At 44.2% G+C, this 20,074-nt stretch overlaps 1 protein-coding gene across 1 annotated transcript in view; it reads right to left on the bottom strand.

Annotated features, from left to right (window-relative positions):
• CPS1 (carbamoyl-phosphate synthase 1) overlaps nucleotides 1-20,074 on the bottom strand; it is a 128,850-nt gene that overhangs the window by 30,943 nt on the left and 77,833 nt on the right. Inside the window, exons 22-25 of the mRNA XM_045031898.1 lie at nucleotides 14,629-14,770; nucleotides 12,579-12,644; nucleotides 11,215-11,278; nucleotides 7,706-7,887 (exon numbers count right to left, since the gene is read on the bottom strand). Coding sequence (XP_044887833.1) covers nucleotides 7,706-7,887; nucleotides 11,215-11,278; nucleotides 12,579-12,644; nucleotides 14,629-14,770 — 454 coding nt within the window. The remainder of the gene's footprint in view (nucleotides 1-7,705; nucleotides 7,888-11,214; nucleotides 11,279-12,578; nucleotides 12,645-14,628; nucleotides 14,771-20,074) is intronic.

The following is a 20,074-nucleotide window of genomic DNA, read 5'->3' as shown; positions in this document are numbered from 1 at the left end:
CTATTCTCCATGAACTTATCTAATTCTTCTTTGATCCCAGTTATACTTTTGGCCTCCATGACATGCCCTGGCAAGGCGTTCCACAGGTTGACTGTCCGTTGTGTGAAGAAGTACTTCCTTTTGTTTGTTTTAAACCTGCTGCCTATTAATTCCATTGGGTGACCCTGGGTTCTTGTGTTATGTGACGGAGTAATCACCACTTCCTTATTCACTTTCCTCCACACTGTTCATGATTTTACAGAGCTCTATCATATCCCCCCTTAGTCACCTCTTTTCTAAGCTGAACAGTCCCAGTCTATTTAACCTCTCCCCATATGGAAGCTCTTTCAGACCCCTCATGATTTTTGTTGCCTTTCTCTCTATCCTTTCCACTTCTATTATATCTTTTTTGAGATGGGGAGTCCAGAACTTCGTGCAGTATTCAAGGTGTAGGCCCTAGGCCCCTGAACCCCACTCCCCGGGCTCCCCACAGCCCTAGCTCCCTGTTTCCCCCCCGCTCCCGCTGTTCTGCTACCTCAGCCTGCCTGCTGCTGCGGTCCTAGTGCCAGGGAGCCTGCTCAAGCTGGGGTCACAGGATCCGCGATCTTGCAGAGTGTGAGGGCACTGAGCACCCTGGCCTCCTGCCGATGCTGCTGGGCCTGATCCTGCTGAGGGGGCTGATGCCGCTGGGCTCGATCATGCACCACCCCATTTTTGCACCCCCACACCCACCAGCTCTGCATCAGAGACAGGTGCCCCTCCCGCCCTGTCCTGAGGATGTCACATGGGCTGCAGCTGTGTGCGGATTGGGCTGCAGCTGGGTGAGAATTGGGCCGCAAGTGGCCGCTAGCTGCGGGTTGAGGCACACGGATCTAGCCTCTCATAAGTACTAGCAGCATGCTCGGTGCTTGACAACACAAATGATAATACAATCTATCTAACTAGCCAGTAGAATCAATCAAATTATCTGATGTGGTTAAATTATTTGGACAAATTTAGCCTTTTTTTCCCCATTCACAAATCATTAGCGAATGAATCCTGATTTCTCCTAATGCATTCAATATTCACAAGTACTCAACACATGAACATTTCAGAACACTGGGCATTCGCAAACTCTGTACTTTGACTCTTCGTTATTCACTGTTGGTTACAACAGGAAATCCCCATGGCATTTTTTTTTGTTTCCTCATCGGATGACCTGAACTTTTTAAACAGGAGAATAATAAATGACAAATAATGAATAATGAATGTGCTTATTTGCATATAAATATCCCTTTTCACATGCAGATGTGGGGTTCTGTACATAGAACAGACATTATCCTAAAAACTGGGAACAAAAAATGTTTGTGAAAATATTCATAATAATAATGGGCCTGAAATGGCATGTAAAATTGTGTAGGTGTAAATTACATTTACATAATGTAATAGTGAAGGATAGTTAAATACATTTAGGCCTAATTTAAAGCTGTTTACACAGCCAGAGTTTTGTAAAGCGGCTCAGAATTAAGGAGACTCATGCCCAAAATATGGCTTAATTCACAAGTGTTTAGAATCAAGTACGCATTTGCAAACGCTATTTTGCAATATTTGACCCCCCCTCTATCAGACAGAGAGAACAAATCAAACACACAACGCACAGGATGATCCGGAGGTTGGCTCTGGCTCTGAGAGCATCAAATCTGTTTTAATTGGCGAGTGCATTTTTACTGACATGACTGAGCATTGACGGGCTTTGCCGAAGAACTACGTTTTAATGAGGGATTTAAAGGAAAAGAGGATGGAAGCCTTGTATGCCAAATGTGGAAGGGACTCTGAAAACAAATCGGTAATAAAATGCCAATGGAATGTTAACAATACAAACCCTGCTTATAGCTGCTTAATTGCAATGTGGTTATTTCCTCCCCTAATATAGATTCATTATATAGCACCTTTTCCCAGCACCTTTCAACTCAAAGGGCACGAGAACTTTTTACCATCCGCGTGGAGAAGTATGCAAACTATAACAGAGATCACATCATCCATAGCTGACACGCAGCCACTTCTGGGATCAAAGGCTTTTGAAACCGGCGCGAAACCCCGCTCAAGGGAAAGGTAGGTTGAAAGGCTGTAATTATCTAACCTGAGGTTTCACCAAGCCACTGGAGCTCATCACCCCCGTGCTTATGAAAAGTCCCATGGGGTTTGTAATGTCCAGCAGTGATAAGGCCCTTGGCTATAGGTCTCAACCAAAAGAAAGCACCTCCAGCTTCACAGCAGTCCCTTATCATCACAGTATGACACTGGATCAATATTTCCCCTGTTCATCTCCCAGCCAAACCATGCTTACACTGCATGATCAAAACACACATTCATTAATCCTAAATTTGTTTTACCATCCAGCCTTCCATCAAACATTCTCTTTTTTGTTTCTTTTCTGTCTCTCCGTACAACAGCCTCAGGGCATGCCTACACCAGCACTTACTCTGCAGCAAGCTGGGCTACAAATCTACAGCACTTCATCATGCCAGGTATTAGGCGTCCGTGGGGACTCTGCTGATGCGCACTAAAAGTTTCCTGGTGCGCACTGACGTAGTGGGCATCAGCGGGGTCCATACACACACTTAGCGTGCGGTATGCTGGAGCACAGTAGACGTACACCACAGCTTGCCTCGCGTAAGTGCTCATGTAGATATGTCCACACACAGCATATCTCCATTTGCAGCTAGTGGACTGGCATACACATCTCATCTATAAAAACACAACACTGCAATACTGCATATACGGGATGGTATCTTGGACTCCAAGGGCGGTGGAGAAGATGGGCTGTCCAAGCAGATAGCAGAGGTCATAGGAGTTCCACCCCCATAAGAAGCATGAGCTGAGGGTTAACCCTCAGTGATAAGTCACTGAGAATACTGTTATATGTTACGAGGGCTATGCCCACTAAAAGAATATTGCACTGGCCAGCTAAGAATAACACTGTACTGCAGACCAACACAAGTGAAAGACAATGGGCTTTGTTACATACCAATTTACCACCAGTGATATTTTAATTCTAAAGTGAACTGACTAACAACTTGGATAGAACATATTGTAAAGGTACGTGCTCATTCCATAATTTCATGAAAATTTTATCCTGTTTATAATAAAATCTCAGTGTTCATTTCCCCCTTGTTTTTAATGCCATTAGTAACAGAGTTGGGTTTTCTTTTTCACAGAGCCTGAAAACAAATTTAGACCATTAAAATTGTACCAAAGAGCCTCGTTTAGTTTTATGAATTGCTTTGGAATAATCTGAAATATGGAATAATAAACTGAAAAAGGAAAGGAAGAGACCCTTAAACAGCCAGGTATTAAAAAGAGGTAGAAGCTCTGCTGGAAACGAGAACCTAATAAATCTGGGGGCAGGAATGTTTTTTTTTTTAAATCATTGTCTGCCATCTAAATTTTCAATAGAAAATCCCATAATTCATGGTAAATTATAGTACTCCAAACGGTAACTGTTAGGATACGTCTCCACGGCAGTCGTGGGGTGTGACTGCTGGTCATGGAGACATATCTGAGCTAGCTTTAATCTAGCTTGCTTGGGGACTGGAGCAGCGAAGCCGTCCGTGGTAGCACAGACTCCAGTGATTGGACAAGCCCATGTGGAACTCGCATGGCTGGGACACACTGAAGTGCACACTGCCAGAGCTTCCCTGCCCTGTGGCTGCAGTGTAGACACTCCCTTAGTCCTACGGCACTCTCCCTCTCTCATCCCTTCCTTTAGTTTAACAGAAAGAATAGACTGAATCCTGAGGTGCCATTGAAGTCAGTGGGACTACCTACCCGAGCAGGCATACTAGCACTCAGGATAAGGCCTCAGTCTTACAAACACATTGGCATGGGCTTCACTCACTCATCATTGTCAGGATATGTTCAATAACATAATGGGTCCAGATTCATGAAACCATCCCTATTCAGGACAGCACATGTAAGTGAAGTCCATGGGATGTGAGCACACGCTTAAGTGTTTTCTTGCACTGGGGCCATGAATTGTCCCCCTGAAATCTCTCACTGTGCTCAAAGGTCCGGAAAACTGTGTGTGGCAGAGTTCAGAGTTGTCTCCAAAGACTATAAGGATTGGCAGGACTTAAATCCAGGCCTGCAGAACTACCAGGCAACCAACATCCCCACACTACTGCCTGGAAGCAGCTGTAACCTGGCCTTTCCATGCAACCCACAATCCACAGAGGTTGCATGCCCCGGGAAGTTTTCCCTCTAGTGATATGACTGAGTGATCCTTGACTGACTGAGTGATCTGGCTCCTTGATCCAATAGACAGGGCCGCCCAGAGGGGGGGGCAAGAGGGGCAATTTGCCCCAGGCCCCGAGCCCCACGGGGGCCCCCACCAGAGTTTTTCGGGGCCCCTGGAGCGGGGTCCTTCACTCGCTCCGGGGTGCCCGGCAAACTCTTGTGCGGCCGGGCGCAGGAGCTTCTGCCGCTCCCGGTCTTCGCCGGCGGGGGGTCCTTCCACTCCAGGGCGGAAGGACCCCCCGCTGGCGAATTACCGCCGAAGACGGAGCGGGACCCGCCGCCGAAGTTCAGCCCGGTCTTCGGCGGTAATTCGGCGGCGGGGGGCCCTTCCGTTCCAGGACCCGCCGCCGAAGTGCCCCGAAGACCCGCGGCGGGGCCCCCCTCCGCCGAATTACCGCCGAAGACCGGGCTGTGCTTCGGTGCCGGGTCCCGCTTCGGCAGTAATTCAGCAGTGGGGGGGCCCCGCCGCGGGTGTTCGGGGCACTTCTGCGGCGGGTCCAGGAACGGAAGGGCCCCCCGCCGCCGAAGACCCCGGGCCCCCGGAATCCTCTGGGCGGCCCTGCCAATAGAAGACCATGGGGCATACCAAGAAGTGCCCAGACAACAATGCAGATCTCTAGCTATCTCCCACATCTGCCCTGCTTCTCTGTTTCCAAGCTCCCAGTACTGACCTGGGCTCTGACTTGCATTCTGACTCCTGATCCACCCCTAAAACCCCAACATGGCCCCTGATAACTGGTATTGACCTTCAGCCAGATCCCTGACTCTGTCTCCAGCTCTGACCCTTGGCTTGACTCCTGATTCCAACTCTGCCTTGACCCTCAGCTTGACTCTTGACACTGATACTGGCTCTGACCCCTGGCTACAGGTCCTGGCTCCCAAGCTTCTGCCACTAGTCTGCCTATCTTTGCCCAGGATCCTGACAGAAGACGATGGGACCATTCCTGTACTTTAAGTTAAGTACGAGGGTGAGTAGTTGCAGGATCAATTAGGTTTAGTGTTGCAAAATTGCTCCCTCATTTTTATTTAATCTTTCCTCAGGCATTGACTTTAATGGGCAGTTGCGAGCATTTGGCCCATTGCTTTTTAAAATAATATAATGTAGCAAATGGTATATGTTAAACTATGCATTACAGGAGACCTGGGTTCTATTCCACTATCTGTCACTGCCCTGTTGGTAGACGAGGGCAAAGGCACTTCACCACTCTGGGCCTCAGTTTCCCCATCTGTAAAATGGGGATAATGACTCTGGCCTCCTTTGTGAAGAAGGTTGAGGTCTAGTGAGGAAAAGCACTAGAGAAGAGCCAAGGCTCAATCATCATCATTGTTAGGATATGTTCAATAACATAATCCGACATTTGCCTATTATCCCGAATGGTTTTAACATCTCCCTAGCAAACATCAAACAGCCCGTGTTGATATTGCAAGGAACCCAATCTAAAGTTTGTACAGTAGACTCTAGATCAGCAAGCAATTTAAAATCTGTAGAGACAATTATACAGAGCAAATGAGGGTTACCAGGCTGGATACTTCAGCATCATGAAAGAAATAAGTCTAATAAGTAAATCCTTTATCTACCCCATTTTAACTGCCTCTCACCTCTCCCCAGAATCCATGAATCCCTCTTTCACTTAATTACAGTCACTTCATTAGGACGAGAGTGACAACAAGGAAATATGGTAACGACCGAATAATGAAGTCAGAGCAGTGAAGCAGTTTGAGTTTTACACAATACACCCAGCTCCACCTCATGCTTCGGTTCAGACTACAGCTTCAACACCAGCAGGTGCCACCGAACGTCCCAGGCCATGCAGGGACAGACACCACACCTGTCAGCGTAACCCGGGTCAGAATCTGGACCAAGAAGTATAAATTCAGACCCACAAAGAAGAACAATCCTGTTGGGGGGAATTTACAGATAAACCAGACTTCAGTATAAATCCATTATTCTCTTCATGTGCATTTTCTTACCTTAGTTGCTAATTGCCAAAGCTATTTGTGTTTAAATGAGCATTTTCTCCCTCATCCCTCTACCTTCTCTTTGATCCTGCCGTTAATATGTGCTGTGTTTCATCAGCGTTATTTCTCTGATAGACTGTCAGACTAATTTTCCCCACACCCAAGGTTCAGAGCTTCAGTTTTGGTTAAGCAACTGAGAGTTTAGATGCTCATTTAGATGAACCACATGCAAACTTTTCAAGTGAGCAGAATTGGGCTGGCAGTCTGACGAGCAGAATCACAATTTGCAACAGTCTATCCAGAATCTATGCTTTTCAACTACTGTCTGTGTTTTTACCAACACGTTATAGGAAGTAGAAAGGAGCGAGAAGGTAAATGGATCCGTCCTTGCCAGGAAAAGCCATTCTGAAGATGGACACAGATTGCATTTTCAAGAACGGCTTCCAAGAACAAGTAAACAGGATTATCAGTCTGATTGGCTTTTTTCTTGCTTTTAATGTGGTACCATCAGAAAATGCCCAAGCTACAATAATATCCTTAGAAACCTGCTTCCATCTGCAAAACAACAGATGAGATCAGCTCGTTACATATTGAAAGGGGAGTCAGGAAAATGTCAAAATAAAGCACAGCCATCGCATAGGCTGGGGTTCGCAAAGTTGCTTAAGGGAGTTAGGCAGCCAACCCCCACCAAATTTCAACAAGGCTTCAGTGCATAATTCCCCTGGGCTCATTTGAAAATCTCAACCATGAAGTCCACATCTGTGGAATATATACACACTATGCCCGTGGCTCTCAAGCTTTTCCATACTGGGACTGAGATTAACTCCCCTTTTCCAGACCTTCTCCATCCCGCCAAATCCCTCCCCCATCTAGACATGACCCCACTGCAAAATGGACTCCCTCCCCTCTATTTAGTACTATGGGAAGGGCAGGGTGGTTGCAACCTCCCGACACATGTTTGTGACTCCCAGGGTTGGAACCCCGGCACTATATTATTTGTGACTCTCACTGCACACATGACAGTCATTTGCATTCCCCATCTCCTTCGTCACTGCCCGACTGCCTGCCACCCGCCAGCCCCACCCTTTGGAAATCATCCAGCATGTAACCACTACACTATAAGGTCTGACTGTGCAAACACTTCAGTTCACTTTAGCTTTCAGCATGGGAGTTGTTCCACGTGCTTCAAGTTAAGCATGTGCCCAAGAGCTTGCAGACTTGGGAGCTAAGACTCAGAATTGCAAAAGCAGAAAAATTTGGGCAATAAATTGTGCAACAAATTAAATCTGCTTGTAAATATTGCACCGTATGCCACCTTTGCAAAATCACTTAATATTTATTTTGCATTATCGAGCAGTCTGCTAGGAACAGCAATGGTGTGTAAAATGGGTCTAAAAGCGCCCCAGCCAAAGCAGCCAGGGAGATGAATTTTGAGAAGTTTGGTCTGCGTTAGGGGCTTTTGTTGTTGCTGCTTAGATTTCTTTTTCTTTACCTCGTGTTGGAAGATGTCCAGGATCCTCTCCAATGACAGCTCCTCGAAGTACAGTCTGTCACATTCATCAAAATCTGTGCTCACCGTCTCCGGGTTGCAATTCACCACAACAGTCTTGTGGCCCAGCTGACGCAGCGTGCGGATGCTGGAAACAGCACACCAATCAAACTCCACGCTGCTGCCTGTCAGGAGGAAGAGGCAGAAGAGTAAGGGGGAGAAGGAAGCAGTAACAGCAGGGAGCACAGACAAACACTTATAGCAGCCAGGCTTAAAGGAAAAGAACAGCATCACTTGTCAGGTCAGGCCAAGAAATCTAATGCCCCTTGCATGGTAAGGGTAAGAACCCTTAAATATAGGTTCTCAAGCATAACATGCATTGGCTCAGCTGCTCTGGGAAGACAGGCCTCCATCATGTCTGTCTGACAGCATGCGTGCAATACCCTTGTCTGTCTTAACCAGCCAACTGCTGCTGCTTTCCAATACATGCACTTAGTCTGGACAGCATTTAAACCAAGAGGCATAAGCTAGGAGGTCCCTAACTTCACTGGACAGTATTCATTGTGATTTGTCATTTATACCATAAAGTACAGAAGTGCTATAAAGAGGAGGAAGAACGTATATCTACAGAGATACTGTTTGAAAGAAAAGCAAAATGATAAGAAGAGTGTGTGTTTGTTTCTTACCCTCTAGATCAACGGTTTGCAACCTTTTTTTTATTTGTGGATCCCTGAAAATTTTCTAAGGGAGATACGGACCCCTTCGGAAATCTTAAACATAGTCTGCAGGCCCCCAGAGGTCCACGGACCACAGATTGAAAACCACTGGTCTTGAGGGCAGAACACTTTTAGTTTACATGTTAGTTAACAGACAGGAGGTCTGATTTTCCATTGGCTTGCACCTTATGTAGTCAAACTAGAATGGGAACATTTTACAGCAACTCTGCCCTAGGGTGCTAATGACTAAATAAGACGCAGGTCAATGAAGAAGCATGCCTTTGGTGTCCAGCAGCTAGTGTTACATACATTTCTGAGCTACAACGTGTACGTGGATTATCATAAACAGAGAAAGATGTGTCTTCAAGTTTAAGGAACATCATTAGATTGTTATGCTTATGATCTATTCAAAAAGAGCTTGAACTCAACCTGAGTTACATGATCGTTAACTATCTGTACGGTTATTTTATATATATAATTGTGTTACAAGTTCTGTATGAAATTCAAACAGCACAGAATTGCTCTTTCCACAATATCTAGTAACATACAGGGTCACTCGCTGACTGACACACAATTAATTTCCACATTCCTCTCGAGCTAGAATCTTGAGTGTACTACATGTTTCATTCATTCATTACGGGTTGTTGAGTATAGAAAAAATCCCATAATTGGAACTGGACCTTTCCAGCAGAGGTCACTGAAATGTCATCAGCCATTTTAATTGAATTTCAATTATTCAAGTGTCCTTACATGTACAGGAAGCCCAATTTTGAGACATGAACGTCATTTGTGGTCAGCATGTCAGTGTATTGGATGTAAGCCTGGAAAATCGCAGAATGGGTGCACCTATATTCCAGGCACATCCAGTAATTGCCATGTCCAGCTGCAGAGGGCTTGCAGCCAATTAGTAATACTGATAATCACCCGTGAAGAGGTACACTAGTATAAGCAGACATAGTCTCCTGTGAAGTCAATGTATTTGTGCCACTTTACATCATAGCTTAATTTGGCACCTTATATTTATCAAAATGACAACAAGACAAACCTAAAGTACAGCCCAGTTTAGGAGCACTGTTTAAAATACTCAAAATAACCTAGTAGTTTTCAATGACTCTTGAATTGTGCATGTTGTCACAATTATCTTGCAGAGAACAGGTCCACAGCTTCTGAACAGAAAGTTTTTTCCCATCAAAAATGGCCTTTATTTTAAAACAACCTTCTTGTGTAACATTGTTGACATTATCAATATTTTGTTTTTTTCACAAAATGTTCTGAGAAATGTTTCCCAATATTTTGATACAAAAATATACTGAAATCATTATCGACATTTCTGGTTTACCTAAAAACCAGCGGTCAGTAAGAAAATGTGGGTTTGGGGAACATTTTAAAACGATTTTTACAAAAGTTTTGATTTGAAATTTCCATTTCAAATATAGTAGAAGTGTTTGTGAAAAAACAGGAGATCGGTCCATTTTGAATCAAGAGAAATGGAAACAATTCTGACATTTTCACAAACGTTGTCTTCCCATTTTTTGACCAGTTCTAGTCCTGAAAATACGAGAACGTGGAGAAAGCTAGATGGATCTTGCTGAATTACAGCTTCGCTTTGATTTTATGAGGGACAGCATATGAAACTGCAAAACTGCCTTCCAAGATTAGTAAACAAGAAATGACCACCTCAGTCATTGCACTAGGAAAAGGTATTCAGAAGTGCAAGTAATCATTCCTGCACCCCACCACGCTTTAAGCTTCCTTTGCTTTTACTGGAGATGGCCAGACTTTTCTCGAAATGACAAAATATACTGGATCAAGGTCAGACCCATGCTCTTTGTCCAAAATAATTACTAGTTCTAGGTGAATACTGCAAAATAGTTTCCTCAAATATTTGCTTGAATTGTTCAACAACATTGCAGCCCTTTTGTGTTTACTTTCTGCTAATATGTTTACTGGCAGGAATGCTCACAGATACAGCAAATAAAAGAGAATATTCCTGGGGAATTAATTCTGATTTCATTCATCTGAATATTCACACTGCAAACCTGATTTGAAGAGCTATGATCCTTGAATCAGAGACCTGAAACATACTATGTGACTGGCATGTCCGAACAAAACTAATCAACATAGTCTAAATTTCAGATATCGACAACTTTCAGTAAACTTCTTGGGAATGACTTATAGAACAGACATTGCACTGCAAATATTTTGGAATAGTGAATAATTGTTAACATTTGCAAGGTGTTTGGGGACAATTCATCAACAGAAGTGGTGAAAATTACCAGATTACTCACTGCAAGCTATTGGCCCAGCTCAAAGAATTACAAAAAACAAGTATTTTCCTATTATTATCACAGTGGTCAACTGAAACAGCACACTTAATCCTCCAAACAAGAAGGGACTGAACACAACCATATACTATCATCAACGTAAATAAGGATTTATCAGCTGGCGCACATGCATTCAAACTATCCTAGGTGTAACAGCAATGAATCTGGATACAAGATACTAAATTCCAAGAGCCTTAATGTTAGCTGCAAATAAGAAATAAAATAACATCTCCATGGAAATCACTGATAGGTGTTATGATCTGGTTTCAGCTGAACAGTAACAAGAAGGCTCCTTTTTTATTTCCAGGGCATGAAATGAAGTCCCCAAGCAAATGGAAAAGGCAAGCTCTGTATTTGGAATTCACATGCTATATACTGTGTCCTTGCAAGTTTTGTTACCACGTGAAAAGAGTATCAAATGAACCACAAGAATTCCCAGGACAGCTTTAGGGTGGAAGGAGGACAGATTTACCTATGTGATACGGTCCACAGCCCAACACCATCATTCCATGGTCATCAAATTTTACATCATTCTCCTAAGGAGGAAGGGAGAGAAGTCATGAGGAGCTATACCCAGCAGCCCTTACTCTGTGTTTATGAGAACAAACCATTTATAATGCTCAGCCCATACCCAAAAGCAAGACACGCAGGGCTCAAGTCTGATCTCATTTACTGCAGTGTAAATCAGGCAAAACTCCATTCAAGTCAGTGGAGTTATATCTCAGTGGGACGAGGCCCTCAGATTCTACTGGCCTTAAGTATTATGGTTGCTGTGGATCTATACAGGTTCGGAAGAACAAATGTCAGTCCCATTATTCAATGTAGGATTCTTTCTTAAATTATAATGATTTGCTGCTAACAAACTGAAAAGGTGACTCAGGAGTGCAGGAAGAAGCCCCACAGGAGGCACCATAGAACAAAATAACAGTAAGAGAACCTTCCTATCCTGTGGCCAGCCAAGAGCACCTGTGGTTAGCACTCAATGCTACAGCTCAAGAGACCCAAGTTTATGTCTGTGCATGGCCTTTCACTCAAGGAAGCTGGCTACAAGGAGGAAACTTGAGGGAGAAGGAGGAAGAGAAAATCCTCTCAGGAGGCGCAAGGGGATAAAGTCTTCAGTGGAAGATGAGGAAGTGAAATATAAGACAGACAGTTAATGAGGAAAGGGTTATGCTGGTTTGACAGAATGACTTGATGTATTCTATTTGTCTGCAAGCATTCACAGCACATTGCAGTCACAGTCCAGACTAGTAGGGAGCTAAAGTTTCCTTTGGTATTTTCCTAACAGTTACATGACCGAGTAAAGCCAGGGTAGCTATGAATAGCCCATAGTTTTCATAAAGATTTCCATCCTGTAGCATATTCAGTGGCCAATGGTTTGGTGGGCCTAATTTCTCGAGGATGGGTTGTCTGCATCACAAAACAGCCAGGGACATGGCCCCTGATGGCCCCCTGGTTGGCAGATTCAGCAGAGAAGCCAAAGATTGAATAGCCCCTGGATAATAAGATATGGTATCCGCTCACCAACAGAGGGGCTAAGGTTTGAAACACATTGGTGGGGCATTGAGGGGACGCTGTCACTGCTGGGGCGCACACTATGCCCATTCCGCAGCGAGAGGGTGTCAGTAGAGGACCTTCCAATAAATGCACCGAGTAAATGTTTAGGGAGAAGAATGTTCCAGCCCTTCTCAAATGGGACTATGCATAATGCCATCTGAAACAATTACCAGCTATAGAAAACGAGAATTAGCTGAAAGGTCTCTAGAGTCTAATCATGGAAGAGAGAGAGACGTTAGAATATGCTGCAGCTACACTGCAGCATTTCACAGCACCTACCTGCCCGTTGTATGTGACGTAGAGGTAGTTCGTTACTGCAGGGTATTCTGCTGCCAGCGTGTCAATCTGTAAAGGGGGGGAATTATGAATCAACAGGTGCAAGGATTTTTTTCTTTTTTCTCAGTTTGCATTTCTATCCAGCCACTCCCACGCAGAAAGAGAAGGTAATCTAGCAGCTCTGACACCCTTCTTTCACTGCCTGACCTCCTTCCTTCATGTCCCTACCCTTTCAAGCCAAACCTCTCCTCCACATGAGACTCCTTTGTGTCCCTCTCACACTGCTCCCTCCAAGTTCCAGCTTAAGCTCTCCTCCCACGCTGCCTATGCGTGCACGCTGCCAAGCTCCTTTAGGGAAAGGCATCATGGTCCAGAGACATTTTCCATGGGAAATTCATCCTCTCTTCCCTCCACAAGCCCCTCTCCTTCTAACTATCTTTACTTCTCCTCCGTGGGTGAATCTTGTGCTGCCATCTATTTTATTAGCACAGACTGAAGCTAAATGCAGGTTAAGTGGGACACTTTATTAAACCCTGTGCATTGCATCCAGCCTAACTCCCCTTCCTGTTCCACTGGTGTCCAATCGACAGCAACCCCTCACAGAACACTGGCCCCCTAGCCCCAGTTCCCCTTATCCTGACACACCCTCCACTAGTAGTACTTCTCCATCTTCGAGGCTCCACTGAGCTCAAACTGCCCTCACCAAGTTCACTGGGGACCTTGGGGTGCTTTTCTGTTCTTATTGCTGATCTGCCAGCTGCCTCTGAAAGAATTAGTCACTCTCACTTCCACAGTCAGCACAAACACACTGTTCTTGAGGATCATCATGACTACGGATGGTAGAAATATTCACTAGCAGTTGTTATAATGTAGCCCCTCCCGTGGTTAGTGAATGGTATATGAACCATACTGATTTTCTTCCAATGTATTTCTTGCATGTAGATATTCACCAGACAGCCTGGAGGAATCATATTCAGACTGTGGCTGGTTCACAAACTATTTCCATCAACTGTTTCCCTCTCATTCTACATAGCATGTGGTTGGCCATCCATAAGTCATGTGCTGTCATTACAGCTCCCAAACAGGAGCACAATGAACAGGAAATACCAATAAAGCACCGCCCCTATGAATTTTCCATGCTAAAACTCAAGAAACTTTCTGGATTACCAAACATTTTCATGAATACTCATCGGCTGCCCAAACACTAATGAGGAATGAATAACATGACTGTATGGTATTAGCACCATATAAGTGTCTGCCATTCATTACTATTATTATGGAATGTATTGCAAGGCTTGGCAAGTGTGCATAGGCCAGGTGAGGACAAGAAAGGAAAACACCAGCTGGGGAGCAAAAGGATATTTGGCATCTGGAATTGGGCCTAAGGATACAGATGGGCCCTCCAACCACTTTCAAGAACATTCAGTGATTTTTTTCCTAAGGACAAAAACCAGCTGCCAGCACTTCAGTATCAGCATCCCTTAAGCGAAAGGCAAAATGACAATGGAACACCTATGAAAGCACTTACGACATCGTCATGAATACCAGATGAGCTCATTACGTTCAGTGCCATCACAATGAATACCAAATGAAACCATAATGATGGGAAACTTAAAATAAAGCATTACCCCCTAAAAAGTTATTACCAAGAGCGAACAAGCTAGCTATAGTTTTCGCGGTCACAAGGCGGTGGGTTAGCATTGGTGCTTTCAGCCTTTCACATTTCACTGCAGCTATCTGGCAAGGTTTCAATCCAGGCCACTCAGAAGAAGTGTCTCTCTTTGGGGGATGAGAAAGGAAGTGCATTCTCACTTTCCTTCCACTGTTGCCAGTTGCTTCATTAAGGGCTGCAGAACGGGACTAATAAGCTGGCGGGAAATAAGAAGGAAAGGTAAAATCTTGGCTCCGTTAAAGTCAATGCCAAACTCCTCTTGACTTCAATGGAGCTTGCTTTCCTACCAGCCCATTAATCGCATGTCTCCTCCATCACCACAGGTCCCCAGACCCCAACCCAACAGCAGTGCTGCCACGGCAGACATGCTTCATGCCGTACCTGTTTCACTGAAGGTCTTATGTTCTTCTTCAGCCTCAGCTCCCGGCTCTGGGCCTCGGTCACTCCAAGGCATTTCCCAATCTGTTTATCCGAGAAGCCGATCTGTTTGGCCCTCCTCATTGTTTCTTCTGGAATTGACTCACTGGGATTAAATAAAAGACATATACAGTCCATGACGGTAACAGATGAGCATGTGTGAATCTGTGTCTGCCATGTGGTACTCAGAGATGGCCGCTGTCAGAGCATGTGTGTAGGGGGAAGAAGAAGGAGAAGAGATGGGCTTAGCTAACCCTAAGCCATCAAATACTTGTCCTACACACAGGAGACTAGCTCTGTATGTCCCCTGCAGACAACTACTCGATAAAGCATATACACACATCTGGGGCACTGGGATTCAAGCCCTTTTCTTTCAGCTGCAAAATCACTATTCTGAGCTTAAGGACAGCTCCCCTAGCTTCTCCTAATAGGCCTCATCCTGTCAGCAGGAAAGCCACTAGAGGACCACATCATACTCAGACAACACAAAGCCAGTCCAGCACAATATTAACTGAACAGATATCTCACAGGTGCCTGTTCCCCATCTACAGGTTCAGGGTATCCAAACTCTCCCACCCACACCCCATTCTACCCCCAACTTCACTTCGTTATTCTTTTTTCTCCCATTGTCAATTTAAAAACATAGGAATTACCAGACTGCATCAGACCCAAAGTCTGTCCAGCCCAGAGTCCTGTCTCTGACAGTGGCCAGCACCTGATGATCGAGAAGAACATTCAAGAACCTTGAAGGAGGCAGTTATGGTATAACCTACTCACCAGTGGAATTTTCTCCTAACCCCATCAGTCCATGGTTGATTTATACCCTGAAGCATGACAGGTTTATACCTTTAAACAATCACTGATCCTATATAAATGGCGAGTCCTTAGCTAAACATTTAGCCTCGGTGCTATCAAGTGGCAATGAGTTCCACAGGCTTATATGCTGAGGTAAACATTTTCTTCTATCAATTTCAAATGTGTTCCCTTTCACTGAACTTCCCTTTCACTGAACTTCCCTTCCTTCTTGCATTACTAAAGATGATAAAGAGGCACATCCAATTTAGCTTCTCTATCCCATTCATTATTTCATAATTTCAACAAGATTTCTCAGCATCCCCTAGGCTTAATTCTTTTCTTTTCTTCTCTTTTCAGACATCACATATTTTGGTACCTTCACCAAGTCCCCTATGCTCTGGCCACCTCTGCACATCCCCAGCTGAACTGAATGTGTCTTGCCAGTTATCTTTTTCCATTTTCAATCTCCATTCCCATTTTTTCCCCTCCCCTATCAGCTTATGTTTCTTTCTTTGCCTCTACCTACTGCTGTGGTAAAGCTTCTGTCTCTCTCTCTGGTTTCTAAGCTACCTTTTCTAAGCTAAGCTTTTGCAAACCATAAAAAAGCCTACATACTTTTATCAGCGCTTCTGTTTCCATCTTCATTGCCAAGAGCATCCTTGCTTGCCCAATAAATCAATATTTTATATGCAAGCAAGCACTGAATCAGGAAAGAGGAAATGATTAACAAATAAGCTATTTTCCTAAATCAGAGCTTTTGAATTATGTCCTTGGCTTTGTGGTATTTTTAACTAAATATCACTGTGTTATCTGAGGGGGAAGAGAAGGGGGAAGTCTCATTTACTGGAACGTTTCAGGAAGCAGAAAGGCATTGGACTGGATTTGTCACTCACGCCGGTTTAAATAACAAGCCGCTCAATTCACTCCATTGGAGTTTGACTGATAAAAAAACAGGTGCAAGTCATATGAGAGTCAAGAGCCATGGTTTGGATTCTAATCCCTGATCAGACACTTAAGTATTTCAATGAGAGTTTGGCACCTATGGGCCTTACTCCCTTTGTGACTTGCCCAAAGCCACATCTCACTTCCTCAGTTTCCCCATCTGCAATGTGGAGATAATATGACATACCTGTCTCATAAGGGAGTTGGGATTGGCTAGTTAATGTTTGCATAGTTTTTAAAAGATGAACTGTGTGGTATAAATGCTACACATTAGCATTACAGTGAGAAATTCATTCCATAGTGAAATGAACTTGGGGGCTCTGTCTTGCTGGCAGAGGGCTGAGCGCAGGAATAACACCTTATATCCTTCAAAGTCTGCTAATACTCCTCTCCTTAATTCTCACTGTAGATCACTGCTGTTTCCTAAGGGGCACATCTACACTACCCACTGGATCGGTGGATAGTGATCGATCTAACGGGGATCTATTGCCTCTAGTGTAGATGTGATAAATCGATCCCCAATCGCTCTGCTGTCGACTCCGGAACTCCACCATGGTGAGAGGCGGAAGCAGAGTCGACAGGAGAGCAATGGCCATTGATCCCATGCCGCGAGGACGCGAAGTAAGTGATTCTAAGTCGATCTAAGATACGTTGACTTCAGCTACGCCATTCTCATAGCTGAAGTTGCATATCTTAGATCGATCCCCCGCCCCAGTGTAGACCAGGCCCTAGTGTCGAGAGACAAAGGGCCTGATCCCACACCCACTGATGTTAAGGCGAAGACTCCCATTGACTTTACTGGGTTTGGATTTGTTCCCATATGCACAGATAATTCCCAGGGAATGACCCACCTCTGCAGCATCTCAATGGATTTATTAAGGTCCAATTTCTCTTCCCTCTCCAGGGCAATACTCATCAGCTCACTTTAGGCTAGTTCCGTTTTCTAAGCATCCCCATTGCTTTCAGCGGAAGGGCAGGCCATACAGCGAGATCTGCATATGCCACTGCTGGATGCAGGCGTGACGCCCATTTGTGTGTAGGCAAACAAAAATTCTTGGGGCAGTTGCTTAATATTTCATGTGCCCATGAAGTAGTACAGACATGCAAAGCTCTACTGCTTTCCCAGAAGGGAAGAGGGCCAGCAACACCTGTCTCTTCTCTGGCAAAACAGACGCCTGGCCTCACTAGCAATTAGCGAGGACACAGCTGAGTTTGATTCATCTCTTAAATTCTGTGTTACCTAAGTATGAGTGAGTGGACCTGACCCCAAGAAAATGAGCTGGTTGCTGCGTGCTCTCTCTGCTGTCTCCAGAAGACACGGGGCTGGCTGCCATTTGATTACTGACAGAGAAAGAAAATTGCCTTCATTTGCAGCTTGCTTCAATTCAGCTTTTTTTATATCTCATCATAATTATACCCCCAAAAAAGCCTGTAAATCTGAAGACATGACTCATTAGCCCTGGGCAAGTGACTTAGACAAGGTTTGAACTCTTAGTCGTCAAACAAGAAAATGACTATTTTGCACGGGATGACGAGTGAATAGCTAATTTACCGTACCTGTGGGGAATGAAATAGAATCTTTTCTTATCATCTTTAGTGCACCATTTTGGGGTGCTATGAAGAGGTAGCACTGCCAGGGAGTAGCAATGAAAAGGGATTTCAGTGTCGTTAATAAGCAAGATGCCATGGGAGCCTTATATCAAAGGGTGTCTTCCAGAAGGCAGAATGAATGCAGTGTTTTCTCATGTCTTCATGCTTTATTGAGTGTATGTAATATACAAAGGAGAGTATGTGCAGTAAGTGCATATGGGTGAAATTCTCACACCGTTCAAGTTAATAGAAGTTTTGCCACTGACTTCAATGGGGCCAAAATTTTACCCTAAAAATGGTCATAAGCTAATTCCCTGAGTTAAAACACACACACACACACAAATATTGGGAGGTGTTTGAAATTTGGGTCCAGATGAGAACTTTGCAAACAGCCCCTAAGCCAGATTCTGTCACACCAGCTGAGGATCTAGCCCACTGTCTTTAAAATGGGTTGAACTAGACCCTGAATCCAAACTGCTCAGAACTTTAGGTGTTTGGAAACGCAGATCTGGATCCACATTTTACAGATTGTATTCACCTCTAAGCCAGACAGACACAGTTATGTTTAGATAGATTATGTTTTAATAAAAATAATGCTTAGCACTTATAAATGAAATTTCATTTGAGGATTTCAAAGAGCTTGGCAAAGATGGGTTAGTCATATCATACCCATATAACAGATGGTGACACTGAGGCACAGACAGATTAAGGATGTGGTTTTCCAAAGTGCTCAACATTCACCTTACTCTCCTCCCAGTCCCTCACCGAGAAACTCTAGCCTGCACTCTCCAATCACTGACTGAAGTCAATGGGAGCAGAGTTAGGCCAATGCTGAGCACTTTGGAAAACCCCAAGTGATTTGGCGAAGAGCCTACAGTGAGTTAAAACCAGAAGAAGATAGAAAATGCAGGTCGGTTGGCTGATTCCCAATCTGATCACCCACCAATGGGACTTCCTGGCTTCCCTTTTTACCTAGAGGTTTTCTTATTACATAGATCAAGGGCAAAAAAATCTTCCAAAGATTAAACGTCCTCACCATTTTGTAACCAAGCCCGAAACAACAAAAGATGAAGTGGCAGGGATTCTAGCCTTTTATAACATTCTCTTTCCCAGTAGTTTCTTTCACCAAATGATAGTTTGAAGTTTTAGAGCTTCATACCAGACAATCAGACTTTTTACACACTGCCATAATCATTTAATGGTTACGCAGCGCAGCTCTCTTCCCACAAAGCTAAATCTCCTGTGTATTTTGCAGTTTATAAACTATATAAGCCTTTGTCCAGTCTCTCTCTCGCACTCTCTTTTTCAGCTTCCAGTGTGAATTTTCTGTTGTTGTTTTTGTTTAAAATTCTACCCTGTCATCTTTGAAACGCCATCCACTCACGCGTCGTCTTCAATAATAAATGATAAAAGGAAATAGAATAAATTCCCCTTAATGGGAAATTTTCACCTGGCACAGAGAAACTGGGGAAATCTATTAACTGACTCGAGCAACGCCTGCAGAATTGCAATTACCCAGGGAGCCTGCATGCTTCAGTACAGTCCTCTCTTACACTTGACCAGCTTTTGTCTGATCCGCCAGCCCACAAGTAATGCTAAACAAACGTGCCTTGAGAAAGCACCAGCTCTAATGTGAAAATGAGCCATGCAGTTATTGGAGGCAGAGCTTTGCAAATGGGACTAGTATCAAGGGTAGAATATGTGTAAAATTCCAAACTCAGACCCTGTGTCAGGGAAGCAGATAATGTTTAAGCCCACCTCCATACAAGACAGCACCTATGGGACTTTATCACGTGGTTAAATTCTGCCCTAAAAAAGGAATGCAGTCCTGAATTGGGGCCTGAGTCTAACATGAACACTGAGCTTGACATGGTTAGCAATCCTGCGGCTTGATTTTAGATTGGCATACTGGGCAAAAGGCATATTCCCCACTGCCCACCCTCGCCGGTCTTCCAAGGTTCACATCTGTTTCCTTGATTGTTTCTGACATTTCACAAGATTTAGAATAAGCTGAAATTACAAGCATGAGATCAGTATAAATATTGTTTGTCTCCTTGCCTCTTCTTTCAAGGAGACAGGTAGT

The sequence above is a fragment of the Mauremys mutica genome, chromosome 10 (genome assembly GCF_020497125.1).
Source record: "Mauremys mutica isolate MM-2020 ecotype Southern chromosome 10, ASM2049712v1, whole genome shotgun sequence".
Classification (NCBI taxonomy): domain Eukaryota; kingdom Metazoa; phylum Chordata; order Testudines; family Geoemydidae; genus Mauremys; species Mauremys mutica.
Note: the sequence above shows the minus strand (reverse complement) of the source record. Positions and strands in the feature narration are given on the sequence as shown.